Here is a 20,401-nt window from a genome sequence, read left to right as displayed (position 1 = left end):
GCCTGGATTCAATGCCCAGCTGGGATGGAGACTTTCTCCATTTGGAGACTGTATGCAGAGTTTTCTTCCCGATCATATCACACTCATCAACAAGCAAGTAGCTGAAGAGACATCACCTAAGACAACTTGCACCGTGTGACCAGTCTACCTGACAGGAGGCCCTAGCCACACAAAATTTCACATTTTATTTCTCAAAATTTGGAAAGCTTGATAGTTCTGAAAATACAATATTAAATGGAAGGACTATAAAATCCCCATGAAAGTCTTTATTTTTAGAGACACTATACAAAATCGTCACATACAATAACAGTGCAAGGAATCAACAAAGATAATATATAACTTTCAGTCTCAATAAGCATATCTTCCACTTCAGATCGTATCACATTCACACTACTAAATCTTACACAACTAGAAAGTTACATTTTACAAAGAGTTCAAACTGGTTCTGTACAGATATCTTCAGAGGGTTGGTATATCAACTGAGAAATGAGTAATTTGTTTCAAATAAAGTATAAAATATGCAGCTGGCATCTCATGGGGTACAAGCTTCACATTACCAAGCTCATAGTTTTGACATTAGGTTTATGTTTTTTTAAGATCACATTAATACACAGTTTATCAGCAGAATTTAAGTGGACCAAACTCAAAATAGCACGGAATGATGTAGACATTTGTTGAAGATACTAATGTCAGTTCATTAATAGATAAAATACAGCTTCAGGAATTCTGTTCATGATAACACCTACAACCAAGATCTTAATTGTTATCAATCTTATTTCCATACTCTAAGGCTGCAAAGTAAAGCCATGGTAAAAACAGTACAGTGGCTTCAAGGAAACTTTTAAATAACATTACTCTAACAATACTAAACGTACAAGTGTGAAACTGGAATAAAAAGGAACTTAAAATTTCTTTGAAGAGTACTCAGCTACATCAAAAATATAACCACTGTAACTTTTGTTTTCAAGTCACTGTATAGCACAATATATACTGGCAACTATGACGAGATGATGTTCAAGCTGCCTTGTGAAATTATGTTGCTCTGGTTTTATGACATGTGGTATTATTTGTTTTGGGTAGGCAGCTACTTGTCTCAGTTCCAGTACTTTCACATACTCAAGTATCCACGTGCTTGAGACCTACGTCGACCAACTAAGTATCCAATCAAAACAACTGCAACCAGACCAACAAGTGCGCACCCAACTGTTATAGGTACTATATCAGTTGACCTCTCACAGTCTTCAACTGTAAAAGAAAGGAAAGATTAACATTGTGCAGCAAACATCAGATCAAAATAAAATTAAAGTAGTAAATGAAGGAGAATCATAAGCTGTATGCGTACAACCAAAAATCCCTACTTACTTGCACCAAAATCTGTTGAGTTGGTTTCATGAAATGCTTCCAACTGCACTTTACTAACAGTCAACACTCCCACTGTTTCATTGCTGTTTTTCTTAAACAAATCAACTTCCTGAGACTTCATACACCTATAGGACCTCGTCAAACTTGTCGCAAACAAGTTGTGATTGTGGAAAAAGGTCAAGTTTGTAACACCTATAAAATAGAGTATTTAAATCAAATTACGATAACTGAAGGCTTACTGCTTCTAATATAATATTCTACGTTCTCACACAATATGGCTAGAGTTCACCTCAAAAATATTCAAATTTCAGAATTTATGTATACTGACACAAGTAATTTCAAAAGTGTCTGATTTTATGTCAAGTTTAGGTCGATTCAAACCCAATAGTAGTGTGTTCGAAGTACAAAGTCTGTTTTATCCCCACCTACATGTCTAACATGTAACTTCTGCCTGCATACATACAGCCCCCTGGAGATTGAACACCTGAAGGAACAGAGCACAAAACAAAGCAATGGAGGCAGTTTGTGGAAGCAGCATGAGATCTGCAGGGCCTGTGACCAATGAATTGTCTAAATGGTTTAACAATAGCTCATGATCAATATTTAACATTTTTTAATAGATAGCACAGCTGCTAACATGCTGGCATTGCTGAAACTGCTTTCTTCGCATGTTCAGGAATAGGAGCAGTTTACACCAACATTTGCATAAGCTGCTGTATAATTTTGTGGATAAACTGAAAATATTAAAAGTTGGAGTAAACACCTTGGTTTAAGAACATGACAGGAAAGGGCAGGAGGGTCATCCCATGTCAAGTCACATAAATTTAGACAAGCTCCCCACTCGACCATCTCCAATTTTTACAGGATCTACATACAGACCTTACATGAAGCACTGCCAAATTACAGCTTCATAAGTACGAGGAGCATTGAAGTTCTAAGGCCTCCGATTTTTTTCTCCAGACTGGAAAGAGATAGAAACATGCGCATTGTTTTAAAATGAGGCCGCGTTCATTGCCAGAGATGGCAGCACCGTACGGCAGATGGAATTTTACCGTCAGCGGCGAGAATGAGAACTGTTTTAAATACTTAAAATGGCGACGTTTTCCTTACTTGAACAGCGTGCAATCATTCATTTTCTGAATTTGCGTGGTGTGAAACCAATTGAAATTCATCGACAGTTGAAGGAGACATGTGGTGATGGAGTTATGGATGTGTCGAAAGTGCGTTCCTGGGTGCGACAGTTTAATGAAGGCAGAACATCGTGTGACAACAAACCGAAACAACCTCGGGCTCGCACAAGCCGGTCTGACGACATGATCGAGAAAGTGGAGAGAATTGTTTTGGGGGATCGGCGAATGACTGTTGAACAGATCGCCTCCAGAGTTGGCATTTCTGTGCACACAATCCTGCACGACGACCTCAAAATGCGAAAAGTGTCATCCAGGTGGGTGCCACGAATGTTGACGGACCACCACATGTCTGCCCGTGTGACATGTTGCCAAGAAATGTTGACGCGCAACGACAGCATGAATGGGACTTTCTTTTCATCGGTTGTGACAATGGATGAGATGTGGATGCCATTTTTCAATCCAGAAACAACGCCAGTCAGCTCAATGGAAGCGCACAGATTCACCGCCACCAAAAAAATTTCGGGTAACCGCCAGTGCTGAAAAAATGATGGTGTCCATGTTCTGGGACAGCGAGGGCGTAATCCTTACCCATTGCGTTCCAAAGGGCACTACGGTAACATGTGCATCCTACGAAAATGTTTTGAAGAACAAATTCCTTCCTGCACTGCAACAAAAACGTCCGGGAAGGGCTGCGCGTGTGCTGTTTCACCAAGACAATGCACCCGCACATCGAGCTAATGTTACGCAACAGTTTCTTCATGATAACAACTTTGAAGTGATTCGTCATGCTCCCTACTCACCTGACCTGGCTCCTAGTGACTTTTGGCTTTTTCCAACAATGAAAGACACTCTCCGTGGCCGCACATTCACCAGCCGTGCTGCTATTGCCTCAGCGATTTTCCAGTGGTCAAAACAGACTCCTAAAGAAGCCTTCGCCGCTGCCATGGAATCATGGCGTCAGCGTTGTGAAAAATATGTACGTCTGCAGGGCGATTACGTCGAGAACTAACGCCAGTTTCATCGATTTCGCGTGAGTAGTTAATTAGAAAAAATTCTGAGGCCTTGGAACTTTAATGCACCTCGTAGTATGGTGAGGTCACTAGCCACCTTTTCGTAAAGGCTCATTTTTTGAATGAAACTTTTTGTTTTACCATTGTTCAGGATCTGAGAGACCTGTCATGCTGAAACTGTGATCCTGTTCAACTTTTTGGGTAGAACAGCTTAGCTGTAAAACAAAAGGTCAAACTACGGTAAATTCATCAGTGTGCTATCAAAGTGGCCCATAAATCTAGTCATACCAAATTAACTTACATTTATAAATACATGTACCAGTCTTACACTTTATGGTTCCCAAGCCAAATATTTCAGTTCTTATTAATTCATTTGTTGAAATTTGTTAATAGCAATTACAGTTGATTCTAACAAGCTATAATGTCTGCCCATTCTTGTTTGTGATGGAGCTGGAATGACAGAAATAATATGTTGGTTTGGAATCCAACAAGCATCCTGTCTAGCTGGCCAATAGAATGAATGTGCAGGTCAATTGGGATGCATGAAACTGATAAAAATTTTCTTCTTCTGAAACTTCAGACACATTACCAATCCACCATATTCTATCATATATACAGACAAAGTATTGGCCCAGTTGTAAGGCTGTAATATTTCTGAATGAAACTGTTGCTTGACTGGTTAACATTTGCCACAAAAAAAATCTGTGTCATTGGACACACTTCCAATACAAACTTGCTTTTCATTTTATGGCACAAAATGGTGATTCTCTTGTTCCTGATACTGTGCAGCCATTTTTGAACCTTGCTTCCTGCTCAGTTTTTAACGTTTCAATTTCTTATTTTGAAACAAAAATGGATTCCTCCGATACTCTGCACAGTATTTAAACAAATCAGTTGGTGTCAAAATCTGGTCTTCAGTTAGTCTCTGAAGGCTCACTCTTGCTGCCAGGCACTTTACAGTTCCTCCAATTCTATCACATGGAGATTTTCCATGGCTTGTAGCAAAAATGTTCCATTCAGCTGATCATTTTGATGGTGGCAGAGATTTTTGAAGTTTTTGTACTGCACTGCCAACCCATCACTGAAGTAGCAAATGTGTGCGATTTTTCGAAGGAGACACTTTAGACCTATTACTTTCACTATAAAAGCATGTACAGCGATTGCATCATATTTCAGGCTGTCTCTTATTATACAGTAGCTGATGCTGCTGATGTCCAAGTTATTTCTGAAGTACACAACAAATAGGTGTAAAGTTGCTTGGCTGTTATTCCAGTGAAGCCCTTCAGCTGCATCCTGGACAATGAAGGAATAATTTTCAGCAAAGTCTATTAATATGATCATTTCAGTTTGCTTACAGCTTTCTTTTATGCATTTTAGGTCTTGCTCTGGTGTTTTGTAACATAATGAGTGGAAAGTTTGTCAATTTTTGAAATCAGATCTTCAATAAACTCCTCTGTGGTCATCTGCTTGGTTTCTAATGTATATCAGTGTGCACCTACTGTGAACTCAATGGTATCATCTGGATTACTGTCTTCAAAACTACTTTCTAAAATCTGTTCCAGTAGTTCTTTTCCCAACCAGACTTCACAGCGATGAAGCATGCAGTTTTTGGATTCCAAATCAGACATTGTTTTAGCAATCAGACTTTTATAATCTACTTTAATCTGAGTGCTTGCAAGCATCAGTTTCACATTTTGGTGTAAAGTGCAAACATAGAGGGTTCCTGCAGCACCCACAGCGATGCACCATTTTGCCCTCAATGCGCAAAATTTGGAAAATCCAATTTCAGACCCATGCTGAAGTCGATATGCAGCAAACATTTCTTTCAAATTATTCATAAGAAGATTTTTGCATCAAAACTTTCTTCCATTCTATTCTAATTGATACTGTCTTTTTACCTGGACAAATTCGATTAAATTCTTCATTCTGAAAAAAATGTTATCACTTTTTTTTATGGCATCTGGAATCATCTTGCCACACTTGCTCTTTGGCAGGGCTAATACACCATTTTACCTGGAACTTCCTAGCTGCTTTTACCATCCTCTGAAATGCCAATTTCTTGCTTTGTCTCTTTTAATAGTCCAGCTTTATGGTACTAATGTCAGTATTTCCAATTTTTCAGGCTGCCTTGACAATTGCAACTTCTCTTTCAATTCTTTAATCAGCTGATTATAATCTTCACAATCAGGACATGTCTTGCTTGTACTAGGTGTTTGAACATCTTTTTGGGCAAATCCACCAGCAGCAGCAGCAGCTACAATGTTATTCGCAATTGCCTCTTGAGCTTCGCTTATTTTTCCTTTTGCGTAACCTTTCACATCCTTTTTTGATACTCTGAGACCCCAAAGGCAGTTAGGCTTGAATCGATTGATACTTCTGGATATGCTTCATCTTCTGACTGGTTTGAAGTTGACTGTGATTTTTCTTTCTTTGCTAAAAATTGTTTTCTGCAACTTGGACAGACAATCTGACATGTTTCGCATTGCTCTTAGTCACAGCTTGCACTTCTTTTGCTGTTTCCACAATGACAGTCCATAAATCCTTTTTAACAGAATGGTTCTTTGCACCGAAAGGATTACAACAAGATATCTGTAGAAAGTAATATTTGTCCACAAGTATTGCTTTGTGATGAAAGCATATTTGTGCATTTTCAGTAAGACATATCTTACTTCTTTGGTTTATCAATTCCAGTTGCTCTACTGAAAATTCTTTGATTGGAATGAAGCCTTCTTGATGTGTGTAGGTTTTCAGAGGACATGCAGAATTATCTGCAAGGCCAATGACACATGGTATTGAAACTTCGTTGATATCCATTGTAATCCAATTAAATGTATGCTTCCAACTGCCATTTGTTTCAATATTAGATAAGGTGGAAGTGGTGTATATTTCCAACAGAAAAATATTGAACAATCATAGATAATGGAACTTCCTTGAGAATACAACAGAAAAAAATTAAATAACCTGGTAAACATTTCTAAAGAGTCACCCATTGCTTTGAAATAAAAATGATGTTTATCAGTAATGACAACACACTTTACATCATTAAAAAACACACACACACACACACACACACACACACACACACACTTCACAACAGTGTGCTTCAGTCCGATTGTTAAAACATGTTACCAAACTCCATTGTTGACACTAAACTGGTCTGCCTCCAAAATAAAAACAACTTTCTGATCAGACAAGGTGTGCTCAGATAACTCAGTTATTATTTGAGCAATCTGGATGCCACACACAGAGCTTTATTACATGCTGACAGGTTGCACGTAAAGTATCAGCTTCAGAAACATTCTTTCAGCAGACAAGGCAATAAAGTATAGTCAAAATTTGGTACGACAGGATTTATGTGCCACTTTGATAGCACACTATGATGAATTTACCATAGTTCGACCTTTTGTTTTACCGCTAAGCTATTGTACCCAAAAAGTTGAACAGGATCACTAAGTTTCAGCACAACAGGTCTCAGATCCTGAATAATGGTAAAACAAAATTGATCATTTATTCATTTCAGTTGCAATGTCAAAAAAACAAGCCTTTACAAAAAGGTGGCTAGTGGCCCCACCACACTACTCATGAAGCTGTAATTTAGCAATGCTTCATGTAAGGTCTATTTTTTTTTTTTTTTTTGTGGTTTTAGGGCACACAACTTCAATGGTCATTACCGCCCTGACTACGTTAAGAATGCACCGCGAGGCACAAGTTTAAAACAACATCTAAAAGGGAAAACACGATAAAAGACAGACTGACAGGCATAGGATTAAAAAACAGCATCATCAAATGGCCTTAGAGAGGTTTGTCAAATTGATAAAACGAAGAACACGAGCAACTGCTCGTGGGTCATCCGCTAAAATGGCATCTAGAGTACATGGCAGGTTAAGATCAAGACGCAGTGTGTTAAAATCCGGACAGGACATTAAAATGTGGCGGACCGTCACCAATTGCCCACATGGGCAGAATGGCGCCGGCGCAGCCGTCAGCAGATGGCGATGGCTGAACCGGCAGTGTCCAATGCGTAACCGGGCCAAAACGACCTCCTCCCGCCGAGAAGGGCGGGAGGAGGACGTCCAAGTCGCGGGAAGAGGTTTCAAGGCCTGAAGCTTGTTGTCTGTAAATGCAGCCCAATCGGCATGCCACAGCGATAAAATGCGCCGACAAATTACCCTGCTACAATCCGACGAAGGGACACAACAAGAAGCTGTCCGAGGCTGGAAGACCGCAGCCTTGGCCGCGGCATCTGCAGCTTCGTTCCCAGGGATACCGACATGGCCAGGGACCCACATAAAGCTAACCGGAGAACCGACGTCCACCAGCTGCTGAAGAGAGCGTTGGATCTGGTGCACGAAAGGGTGAACCGGGTAGGGATCAGTGAGGCTCTGGATGGCGCTCAGGGAATCGGAGCAGATGACATAAGCAGAATGTCGGTGGCGGCAGATGTAAAGAACAGCCTGGTAGAGGGCAAAGAGCTCAGCTGTGAAGACCGAACAATGGCCATGGAGCCGGTATTTGAAACTGTGTGCCCCGACAATAAAAGAACACCCGACCCCGTCATTGGTCTTTGAGCCATCTGTATAAATGAAGGCCATATTGATGAACTTCGAACGAAGTTCAACAAAACGGAAGTGGTAGACCGAATCGGGGTAACCTCTTTTGGGAGCGAGCTGAGGTCAAGGTGAACCCGGACCTGAGCCTGGAGCCAAGGTGGCGCGTGGCTCTCACCCACTCGAAAGGTTGCAGGGAGGGAAAAATTAAGGTGTTGAAGGAGGCGACGAAAGCGAACTCCAGGGGGTAGCAGGGCAGAGACATACAACCCGTATTGACGGTCGAGAGAGTCGTCAAAAAAGGAACGATAAGACGGGTGGTCGGGCATTGACAGTAGCCGACAGGCATACCGACAAAGCAGTATATCGCGCCGGTAGGTGAGTGGCAATTCGCCAGCGTCAGCATGAAGACTCTCTACGGGACTAGTATAAAACGCTACGATCGCAAGTCATAAACCCCGATGTTGTATGGAGTTGAGGCGGCGTAAGATGGATGGCCGTGCAGAGGAGTATACGAAGCTCCCATAATCCAGCTTGGAGTGGACGATTGACCGATATAGACGAAGCAGGACGGTTCGATCCGCTCCTCACGACATACCACTGAGAACACGGAAGACATTTAAAGAACGGGTACAACAGGCAGCCAAATATGACATGTGGAGACCAGCTAAGTTTCCTGTCAAATGTAAGACCTAAAAATTTTGTTGTCTCCACGATTGGGAGAGCAACGGGACTGAGTCTTAAGGATGGTGGGAGAAACACTTTGTAGCGCCAGAAGTTAATACAAACTGTCTTCTCGGCAGGAAAACGGAAGCCATTGGCGACACTCCGGGAGTAAAGACGGGTCAAGAGAACGCTGAAGACAGCGCTCCAGGACACGTGTACACTGCGCGCTGCAATAGATGGTAAAATCGTCCACGAAAAGGGAGCCGGATACATCAGCGGGGAGGCAATCCATTATTGGATTGATCGCGATGGCGAAAAGAGCGACGCTCAAAACTGAGCCCTGTGGCACCCCATTCTCCTGGCGAAAGGTGTCTGACAGGACAGAGCCCACACGTACCCTGAACTGTCGATCCATTAAAAAGGAACGAATAAAAAGAGGGAGGCGACCGCGAAGGCCCCATGTATGCATGGTGCGGAGAATGCCCGCCCTCCAACAGGTGTCGTAAGCCTTCTCCAAATCAAAGAACACAGCTGCGGTCGGGTGCTTCCGCAAGAAGTTATTCATAATGAAGGTCGACAAGGTAACCAGATGGTCAACAGCAGAGCGGTGCCTACGAAATCCACATTGTACATTGGTAAATAGGCGTCGAGACTCAAGCAGCCAAACCAATCGAGAGTTAACCATTCGCTCCATCACTTTACAGACACAGCTGGTAAGCGAGATGGGTCGATAACTGGAAGGCAAGTGCTTGTCCTTCCCCAGATTAGGAATCGGGACAATAGACTCGCGCCAGCATGCGGAACATGTCCCTCAATCCAGATGCGATTGTAAGTACGAAGAAGAAAACCTTTACCTGCAGGAGAAAGGTTCTTCAGCATCTGAATATGAATAGAATCAGGCCCTGGAGCGGAGGACCGTGATCGGCCCAGTGCGTTTTCGAGTTCCCGCATGGTGAATGGGGCATTATAACTTTCACGATTCGAGGAGCAGAAGTTAGGTGGCCTAGCCTCCTCTGCCTGTTTGCGGGGGAGGAAGGCAGGGTGGTAATGAGCGGAGCTCGAAACCTCGGCGAAAAATCGGCCAAAGGCATTGGAGACATCCTCAGGGGCCACAAGGACGTCATTCGCGACCGTCAAGCCAGAAACTGGTGATTGGACCTTAGTGCCAGATAGCCGGCGCAGGCTACCCCAGACAACAGAAGGAGTAAAACAGTTGTAGGTGCTTGTGAAAGCAGCCCTGCTGGCTTTCTTGCTTTCTTTAATAATACGACAACACTGTGCACGTAATCGTTTATAATTGATACAATTCGCCACTGTAGGGTGGCGTTTAAAGGTGCGTAAAGCACGTTGACGAGCACGTAAAGCATCTCTACATGCTGCGGTCCACCAGGGGACCGGTACGCGACGTGGAGAAGGAGTAGGGTAAGGGATGGAATATTCAGCAGCAGCGAGAATGACTTCCGTGAGGTGTGCGACCTGACGATCGCAGCTTGTGAAGGTTTGATCCTGAAAGGTCGCTCTGGAAGAGAAGATCCCCCAGTCTGCTTCGGAGATGGTCCAACTAGATGAGCACGGAGAGGGGGTATGCTGCAGGAGATGGATAACACACGGGAAATGGTTGCTCGAATATGTATCAGAAAGTGCATACCACTCAAACCGGCGTGCAAGTTGGGGAGTACATATAGAGAGGTCTAAATGGAAATAGGTGTGAGATGTGTCCGAAAGAAAAGTAGGGGCGCCAGTATTGAGGCAGACAAGATTGAGCTGGTTGAAAAGGTCTGTTAACAGGGAGCCCCTCGGGCAGGATGCTGGAGAGCCCCAAAGGGGATGGTGGGCATTGAAGTCTCCAGTTAACAAAAATGGTGCAGGTAGCTGAGCAATAAGTTGCATCATGTCTGCCCTGGTAACGGCAGATGACGATGGAGTGTAAACGGTACAAATGGAAAATGGAAAAGTGGGGAGAGTAATGCGGATGGCAACTGCCTGCAGGGCGGTGTGCAACGTGATGGGATCGTAGTAAATATCATCCCGGACCAGCAACATAACCCCTCCATGAGCCGGGATACCTACTACAGGGGGTAGGTCAAAACGCACAGAGGTGTAGTGTGCCAAGGCAATTTGATCGCATGGGCGTAGCTTCGTTTCCTGGAGGGCTACGACGAGCGGACGGTGCAAGCGGAGCAGCAACTTCAAGTCCTCTCGGTTGGAGCAAATGCTGCGAATATTCCAGTGAATAAGTACCATCGTAAGAAGAAAAGGAAGACGAAAGAAGGGGTCACCTCGAAGGCCGCTGAGGGCCTGGCTTCGAGCGAGCACTGCCGCCGCTATCAGTAGGCGGACAGTCATCGTCCATTGGGTCTATACGTTCATCGGCCATCTTGGGAAGATGGCCGGGAGGGGGAGCTTCCTCCGCCGGTGAACGGCCAGATGTTCGGCTACCAGCGGTGCGGCCAGGCGAAACGGATGACGGCCTGGAGCGGCAACTGCTGGGTGGCGCAGGAGAAGAAATGCGCCGTGGCGGAGAAGGAGAACTGTGTTTCCTATAAGCTTTCTTGAAAGGACGTTTGGTGGAAGTACCGGTCGAAGGCTGGGAGGTCGAGGTACGTAGGAAGTCTGCATGGGACTGTTCCTTCTTGAAGGCCCGTGCATCTGACTTCTGGGTCTTTGTCTTAGCAGAAGCTGATGAAGGGGCTGGTGTCTGTGGGGTGATGGGAAGAAGAGGAGACGTCGACCGCGTGATCTTAGCACTGGCTGAACGGACGACCGTGGTGCTGAAAGTCAGATCGCATGTCTGGGTTGCCACCTCCCTGGTAGTCCGAGGAGAGGCGAGGACAGTACTGTATTTCACCGCTGGGAGCAGCGGGGGCTTCCTACTAGCCAATAGCTTGCGAGCAGCCGAGGTGGACACTTTCTCTTTGACCCGAATTTCTTGGATACAGCGTTCTTCCTTATAGACAGGACAGTCGCGGGAGGATGCGGCATGGTCACCCTGACAGTTCACACAACGAGGAGACGGAGGTGGACAGTCACCCTCATGGGCATCCCTGCCACAAGTGACACATTTAGCCGCATTGGAACAAGACTGTTGAGTGTGATCGAACGCTGACACTGGTAGCAGCGCGTAGGTGTCGGGACATAGGGGCGAACAGAAATAACCTCGTAGCCTGCCTTGATGCGCGATGGCAGCTTGACACTATTGAAGGTCAAGAAAAGTGTCCGGGTCGGTACAAGGTCATTGTTTACCTTTTTCATGACCCCTATGGACAGCCGTCACGCCCTGCTCAGCGAGGAAAGATTGAATCTCCTCGTCAGTCAATCCGTCGAGGGAGCTAGTATAGACTACACCACGAGACGAATTCAAAGTTCGGTGAGCCTCCACCCGGACAGGGAACGTGTACAGGAGTGTTGCCCGAAGCAGTTTTTGTGCCTGAAAGGCGCTCTCTGTTTCTAGTAATAAGGTACCGTTACGCAACCTGGTACAAGATTTGACAGATCCGGCTATGGCATCTATGCCCTTCTGGATAACGAAAGGGTTGACAGAGGAAAAATCCTTTCCGTCCTCAGATCGAGAAACGACGACGAACTGTGAGGCAGGCGGTAGTACTTTTGTCACTGGTGGCTGGTCATGTTTCCGTTTTTGGGCAGAAGTCAAGAGAGATGGAGTGAAATCCATTGTGGAGGAATCCCCATGATTGCCAGCGCCTCCAATGGCGCGCTCCTTCCTTGTGGGGACCCTCTCAGAGGGCACTCCCGCCTTAGGTGAATGTTTACACCTCAGGTCACACCTCCCGAGAAACAGACGGAGGGACCAATCGGCATGGTCAGAAGGTATCACCTCAGGCAATCACCCCTCCCTGGGCCCAGCCTTTACCAGGGGGTACGTGCGTGCCTTGCATGTCTACCCAGGGCGGGGAATTACGCGTTACCCCGTCACCGGCTACGTGTGCGAACGCGTGGGTCGGCCTTCAGGCACGCACAGGGAGGAAGGAAGAAGAAGAAAAAAAAAGAGAGAGAGGGAGAGAGAGAGGACAGACTGTCTCAAATGCCGAGGCGGAGACTAGAGAAGGCAAGGGAAAGAAGGCAAGGGAAAGAAGGCAAGGGAAAGAAGGCAAGGGAAAGAAGGCAAGGGAAAGAAGGCAAGGGAAAGAAGGCAAGGGAAAGAAGGCAAGGGAAAGAAGGCAAGGGAAAGAAGGCAAGGGAAAGAAGGCAAGGGAAAGAAGGCAAGGGAAAGAAGGCAAGGGAAAGAAGGCAAGGGAAAGAAGGCAAGGGAAAGAAGACAAGGGAAAGAAGACAAGGGAAAGAAGACAAGGGAAAGAAGACAAGGGAAAGAAGACAAGGGAAAGAAGACAAGGGAAAGAAGACAAGGGAAAGAAGACAAGGGAAAGAAGACAAGGGAAAGAAGACAAGGGAAAGAAGACAAGGGAAAGAAGACAAGGGAAAGAAGACAAGGGAAAGAAGACAAGGGAAAGAAGACAAGGGAAAGAAGACAAGGGAAAGAAGACAAGGGAAAGAAGACAAGGGAAAGAAGACAAGGGAAAGAAGACAAGGGAAAGAAGACAAGGGAAAGAAGACAAGGGAAAGAAGACAAGGGAAAGAAGACAAGGGAAAGAAGACAAGGGAAAGAAGACAAGGGAAAGAAGACAAGGGAAAGAAGACAAGGGAAAGAAGACAAGGGAAAGAAGACAAGGGAAAGAAGACAAGGGAAAGAAGACAAGGGAAAGAAGACAAGGGAAAGAAGACAAGGGAAAGAAGACAAGGGAAAGAAGACAAGGGAAAGAAGACAAGGGAAAGAAGACAAGGGAAAGAAGACAAGGGAAAGAAGACAAGGGAAAGAAGACAAGGGAAAGAAGACAAGGGAAAGAAGACAAGGGAAAGAAGACAAGGGAAAGAAGACAAGGGAAAGAAGACAAGGGAAAGAAGACAAGGGAAAGAAGACAAGGGAAAGAAGACAAGGGAAAGAAGACAAGGGAAAGAAGACAAGGGAAAGAAGACAAGGGAAAGAAGACAAGGGAAAGAAGACAAGGGAAAGAAGACAAGGGAAAGAAGACAAGGGAAAGAAGACAAGGGAAAGAAGACAAGGGAAAGAAGACAAGGGAAAGAAGACAAGGGAAAGAAGACAAGGGAAAGAAGACAAGGGAAAGAAGACAAGGGAAAGAAGACAAGGGAAAGAAGACAAGGGAAAGAAGACAAGGGAAAGAAGACAAGGGAAAGAAGACAAGGGAAAGAAGACAAGGGAAAGAAGACAAGGGAAAGAAGACAAGGGAAAGAAGACAAGGGAAAGAAGACAAGGGAAAGAAGACAAGGGAAAGAAGACAAGGGAAAGAAGACAAGGGAAAGAAGACAAGGGAAAGAAGACAAGGGAAAGAAGACAAGGGAAAGAAGACAAGGGAAAGAAGACAAGGGAAAGAAGACAAGGGAAAGAAGACAAGGGAAAGAAGACAAGGGAAAGAAGACAAGGGAAAGAAGACAAGGGAAAGAAGACAAGGGAAAGAAGACAAGGGAAAGAAGACAAGGGAAAGAAGACAAGGGAAAGAAGACAAGGGAAAGAAGACAAGGGAAAGAAGACAAGGGAAAGAAGACAAGGGAAAGAAGACAAGGGAAAGAAGACAAGGGAAAGAAGACAAGGGAAAGAAGACAAGGGAAAGAAGACAAGGGAAAGAAGACAAGGGAAAGAAGACAAGGGAAAGAAGACAAGGGAAAGAAGACAAGGGAAAGAAGACAAGGGAAAGAAGACAAGGGAAAGAAGACAAGGGAAAGAAGACAAGGGAAAGAAGACAAGGGAAAGAAGACAAGGGAAAGAAGACAAGGGAAAGAAGACAAGGGAAAGAAGACAAGGGAAAGAAGACAAGGGAAAGAAGACAAGGGAAAGAAGACAAGGGAAAGAAGACAAGGGAAAGAAGACAAGGGAAAGAAGACAAGGGAAAGAAGACAAGGGAAAGAAGACAAGGGAAAGAAGACAAGGGAAAGAAGACAAGGGAAAGAAGACAAGGGAAAGAAGACAAGGGAAAGAAGACAAGGGAAAGAAGACAAGGGAAAGAAGACAAGGGAAAGAAGACAAGGGAAAGAAGACAAGGGAAAGAAGACAAGGGAAAGAAGACAAGGGAAAGAAGACAAGGGAAAGAAGACAAGGGAAAGAAGACAAGGGAAAGAAGACAAGGGAAAGAAGACAAGGGAAAGAAGACAAGGGAAAGAAGACAAGGGAAAGAAGACAAGGGAAAGAAGACAAGGGAAAGAAGACAAGGGAAAGAAGACAAGGGAAAGAAGACAAGGGAAAGAAGACAAGGGAAAGAAGACAAGGGAAAGAAGACAAGGGAAAGAAGACAAGGGAAAGAAGACAAGGGAAAGAAGACAAGGGAAAGAAGACAAGGGAAAGAAGACAAGGGAAAGAAGACAAGGGAAAGAAGACAAGGGAAAGAAGACAAGGGAAAGAAGACAAGGGAAAGAAGACAAGGGAAAGAAGACAAGGGAAAGAGTAAGGAAGACAGTGAGGTGGATAAGAGCAAAGAAAGGAACCAACCAAAGGAAAGGAAGAAACGAGAAGTGAAAAAGCAAAATGACCGCAAATAGAGGTCGTGGAACCGTCCGTCTCCAGACGCAGGCGCTAACTACCCCCTTGAGGGGGTGGGACTCCTTTTAGTCGCCTCTTACGACAGGCAGGAATACCTCGGGCCTATTCTAATCCCTGGACCCGCAGGGGGGTATATATTGTTGTTGTTGTTTTCAGTCCTGAGACTGGTTTGATGCAGCTCTCCATGCTACTCTATCCTGTGCAAGCTTCTTCATCTCCCAGTACCTACTGCAGATCCTGCTTAGTGTATTTATCTCTGTCTCCCTCTACGATTTTTAACCTCCACGCTGCCCTCCAGTACTAAATTGGTGATCCCTTGACGCCTCAGAACATGTCCTAGCAACTGATCCCTTCTTCTAGTCCAGTTGTGCCACAAACTCCTCTTCTGCCCAATTCTATTCAATAACTCCTCATTAGTTATGTGACCTACCCATCCTACCCATCTAATCTTCGGCATTCTTCTGTAGCACCACATTTCGAAAGCTTCCATTCTCTTCTTGTCTAAACTATTTATCATCCATGTTTCACTTCCATACATGGCTACACTCCATACAAATACTTTCAGGAACGACTTCCTGACAAATCTATACTCGATTTTAACAAATTTCTCTTTCCCTGCCATTGCCAGTCTACATTTTATATCCTCTCTACTTCGACCATCATCAGTTATTCTGCTCCCCCAAATAGCAAAACTCCTTTACTACTGTAAGTGTGTCATTTCCTAATCTAATTCCCTCAGCATTGCCCAACTTAATTCGACTGCATTCCATTATATCCTCGTTTTGCTTTTGTTGATGTCATCTTATATCCTCCTTTCAAGACACTTCGTGTAAGGTCTATATGTACGTCCTGCAAAAATTTCATCAAAATTGGAGATGGTAGAGTGGGGACCCTTAGGCCACTTTACATAGAATAACCCAGGAGCACTTAGGGCAGGTTGTTATAACTTAAGTGCCTGTGCAGATGCAGCCAGGTGCCTCCAGGTATACGTTGGCAAACAGCTCACATGCAGTCAGACCTCAGCTACCTGAGGGCCCACAATTAGGGGTAGTCAAATAGGTCACAGGCATGTCAAACCAAGGTATGAACATGGGGCAATAGGGCCATGTGGTTGGTAGTGTATATTACCTGCACTTGTCTGTAGGCAGTTGTGCCCTATGGAGCACAGTGAGAACAGCCTACCCAGTACAGTATGGTTTCACAGATATATACTAGATAAAATGGTTGAGTTCTGAGAAGACCCAAGCTAAGAAGATAAAAGTAAAAGGAAACTACTAAATAAAAACACTACTGTTCACAATGTAAATGGAAATGTAAAAGAAAGTACATTTGATGACAGCAATTCAGACACATTTTGGATCAAAATTGGGTAGCTGAAGGGAAAAACTGGAAAGGATTTTATTCAGGCAGACAGTTATCAGCACTGAGCAGTATGAAAGGACAGGCATAACAGGTAGAGGGATATCAGTAGAAATGCTAAATTCAGTTTGAGTTACAGGGAAGCAGTGGCTATACCATGAGATGAGGGTAGTCTGGAAGCAGATGACAATCCTAGAAAATTGCAAGAGAGGCATAATTGTACCTGTCCTCAATAAAGGTAACAGGGAAGAATTTAAGACCTACAGACAGGTGACACCATTCTGTCCTGGGCAAAAAGCATTCCAAAAATTCTAAGGATTACAAGGGATCAAGTTAAGCAACTCGGCATAAAACATGCAACTGACTGGGAACAATGTTTACCTCTACAGTAAAAGCTATGCTAAATAGGAGATGAGGTAACATATTGCATGAAACATACCTAAGATTGCACATTCTTTTAAATGTCATCTTTACTTTTTTTGCGACTGTCGTGGATGACAATTCATAGCAAGGCAGAAAGAGTTGGAGATGGTCACAAGTTAATGGCCTATTAAATTTAACATGAGGAGAAAGTTCATTATTGTGACCAGGACAAGTGAAGGGACAAGCCAAAACTCATGCTGATGGGGGAGGGGAGAACAGCAAAGTCTGGAGCTTGAAATATCATGGAAGCATAGCAGCAACAAATGAAGTCAATACGATACACTGACAAGTAGTAGTGTTTCAGAGAAGTGCCAGGAACTTTCTATTCCCTTAGGGTAGTGTTTGAACAGCTTACACTGTAGACTCCCGGGACAACAATTCAATTATAAATTTGACATCACAAACTATGAACTTTTACACATCCACCACACTTCCAATACATCTAAAGTCTGCAAATACAGCAGTCTATACATTCACTGCACATACTGCATGGTACGTAATGAAAACTCAAACTGCTGTACTTTTCACTTACTTTGAGTTGCGTTAGGGAAGTCGTCTGAATTAACTGAAAGTGTTAAATTAATATTGTGAACCACAAATTTCTTTTCTGTTTCGTTTTTCTCAAAGACCATTTCCAGCACGTTACTGTAATTTTTATCTGTCTCATGCGGCCATTCAAGCCGCAATGTTTGTGTCTCATTGCCACAAGTTCCATTGCTAGTTGCCTCTTTTGGGACATTCAGCACTGCAAAACCAGTCTGAAACAGAGTGTGTGTTGTAAAAATATTTGTCATGGCAGTACAAATAAGAACAAAAACACAAAAAACAACATTGACACTGAATATTCATTGTGTGCGAATCTTGTCTTAAACTATTTGTAAAATCACTTCTGACAGATGTTAAAGGAACACTTCAGCTATGCACTGGATACTAAATTTGCAAGTTATAGTAAGATGGAAACAGAAATGTTCATTATGTAGTTAGGTTACCACGAATGTAACCTATTCAACTGTTGTATTACAAAGTTGGCACTGTTTATTAGTTTGAAGACACTGGTGAGCTACTTATAAAGGTGAGTAAGTTTATGCCAAATGAGATTGGGCAAGAGCTTTTTCACTTCAAGTTTATTTTCTAGACACTTTTTTAACTCTTAATACAGAATGAACATGTCTTATACAATTAAGTTTAAGTATGTGTTATAACCACTAATACTACTGTATGAATTTTACATAGTAGTACTTTACAATTGTATGAAAGCAATGAGAAATTGCACATCAACTTTTCTAACACTTTTCAGTCTATCTGTTCCAGTGAATTTTATAATCTGTCATTACAAACTAGTGCCCTAACAAATGTGAAAAAAATGCTCCTATCTCAGCTGCATATGTGCACTGCATTAGATGCAACAGCAACATGTGAAAACTTGTTCCAGACTGGGACTAAAATGGATGCTCCACAACAGTTCACTTAACCACCTTTGCCATTCAAGAACACCTCCCATCCAGCCCAAATTCCCACATGCCACACACTATAAATTTAGTGTTCTTCATCTATCATCCATTATTTGCTAGCAGCTATTCAACTTAGTCCCACAACATTTCGAACACACGAACGCATCCGCACGGATATAATTTCATCATCGACGTGCATATGTGTACATATTTATACAGTGTGTTCAAAAACTCCGATTACAAACTTCTAGAACTTGTAGAGGGGAGTGAGTAGGTAATATTTTGAATTGCAACCCATGTCCAGAAACTTACATTTCTGTGCTACAACCATTTGCAAACATGTTTGTAACATGATCACTTTTACGAGTAATTGATTAGGTGTGACAGAGTACATCACTGTTTTACAATTCCACTCATTAACAGCTACAGAAATAGCTTGTGTACTCATTGATGGATCCTCTCCAACGTTATGAAGTATGGCCTTTTCCAACTCTAGTGTGCAGCATCTAGGAGTACCACAGTTACACCTGCTGAAAGTGGAGGTACCCTTTCTTGAAGCCACTGCATAACTGTGGGGAAAAGGATATGCAACAGAAAGAAATTGTTGAGAACAACATTCAGAAAGGCAACAAGCAGCTCTTCCATTACCAAGAGCTTTGCCATTCAGAAGGATCATGTCAGTGTATTCTGCAAATGTGTACTCAACAATGCTGCTGTAACACACAAACAAGTGAATGAGGCTCTAACCAGGTCAGAGAGGTAGGACGGATGTCAAATGACATAAGCACATCCGATGTAGCACTTAGCGCCTCCCGCCCCTCTCCCCCTGCACCACAAATACCTTGTTACATATCTAGGCCTTTTCCCCACAGTTATGCAGTGGCTTCAAGAAAGGGTACCTCCACTTTCAGCAGGTGTAACTGTGGTACTCCTAGATGCTGCACATTGGAGTTGGAAAAGGCCATACATCATAACGTTGGAGAGGATCCATCAGTGAGTACACAAGCTATTTCTTTAGCTATTAATGAGTGGAATTGTAAAACAGCGACGTACTCTGTCACGCCTTGCAAACATGTAAAACAAACGGCTGCAGCACAGAAATTCGCCAAAACGGTAGCATGACTCAGTAGAATCGAAACCTCCGAGAAAACAAGGCCAACCAACAGGGGTTGCTACGTCACCGTGACGTCACGACAAGCGGCCCAATATGGCGATAGTATATTGCTGTGAGTGGATTGCTTTTGAGTGTCGAGCTGCGAGTTGCTGAAACTGTAGTTATTTTGATACATCTCTTTCACCACCGCAAAGTACTTGTCCGTTACACTATGGTGAATAAGTGCTGTGTACCGGGCTGTACTGGCAACTACTGGACTGGGAAAAGATATCTGTGTTCACACTTCCAAAGAATGCTGAACTGAGGAAGAAGTGGACACCTGCTATTCGACGGCAGAACTTCACTCCCTCTCAACATTCAGTGGTAAGTAGTAACATGTCACATTATTAACAAAAAAACTGAAGCTAATTTCGTAAGAATAAATTACAACTACAAAGACTCCACTGTTTACTTTCATTGAAAGTATTGTTTAAACTTTTTTATTGTTCCGATTTAGAATGTTTCAGTATGTATTAACTGTAAAGTGTTTAAGTTAACGTAAAACTATAGCTAACAATGTAAGCAGTGTATTTGATTTAGGCTAGCAGTTACAAATGCAGGTCAGGCTACCAAATGCCCTGGCCCTAAAGTTTTTTCATTTGATGAGTAGCATTTCTGCATTACTAACAACAAAACATTTTAAGGTAGTGTCAAGTACTTATCTCGCATTGTGTCAAAGATGTGCGGCGTACTTTTACTAATGTGAAATCTTTATAACCTAAGTACAATTAA

The 20,401-nt window shown here is 43.4% G+C and overlaps 1 protein-coding gene across 1 annotated transcript in view; it reads right to left on the bottom strand.

The window, feature by feature from the left end:
* Positions 1 to 230: 230 nt before the first annotated feature.
* The window catches only part of LOC126458482 (lysosome-associated membrane glycoprotein 1-like), a 52,702-nt gene continuing 32,531 nt past the window's right edge, over positions 231 to 20,401 (bottom strand). The window contains exons 3-5 of the mRNA XM_050095575.1: positions 17,598 to 17,823; positions 1,363 to 1,554; positions 231 to 1,245 (exon numbers count right to left, since the gene is read on the bottom strand). Coding sequence (XP_049951532.1) covers positions 1,109 to 1,245; positions 1,363 to 1,554; positions 17,598 to 17,823 — 555 coding nt within the window. The 3' untranslated portion in view covers positions 231 to 1,108. The remainder of the gene's footprint in view (positions 1,246 to 1,362; positions 1,555 to 17,597; positions 17,824 to 20,401) is intronic.

Source organism: Schistocerca serialis, chromosome 2, assembly GCF_023864345.2.
Source record: "Schistocerca serialis cubense isolate TAMUIC-IGC-003099 chromosome 2, iqSchSeri2.2, whole genome shotgun sequence".
Lineage (NCBI taxonomy): Eukaryota > Metazoa > Arthropoda > Insecta > Orthoptera > Acrididae > Schistocerca > Schistocerca serialis.
This window is presented reverse-complemented; position numbering and strand designations above follow the sequence as displayed.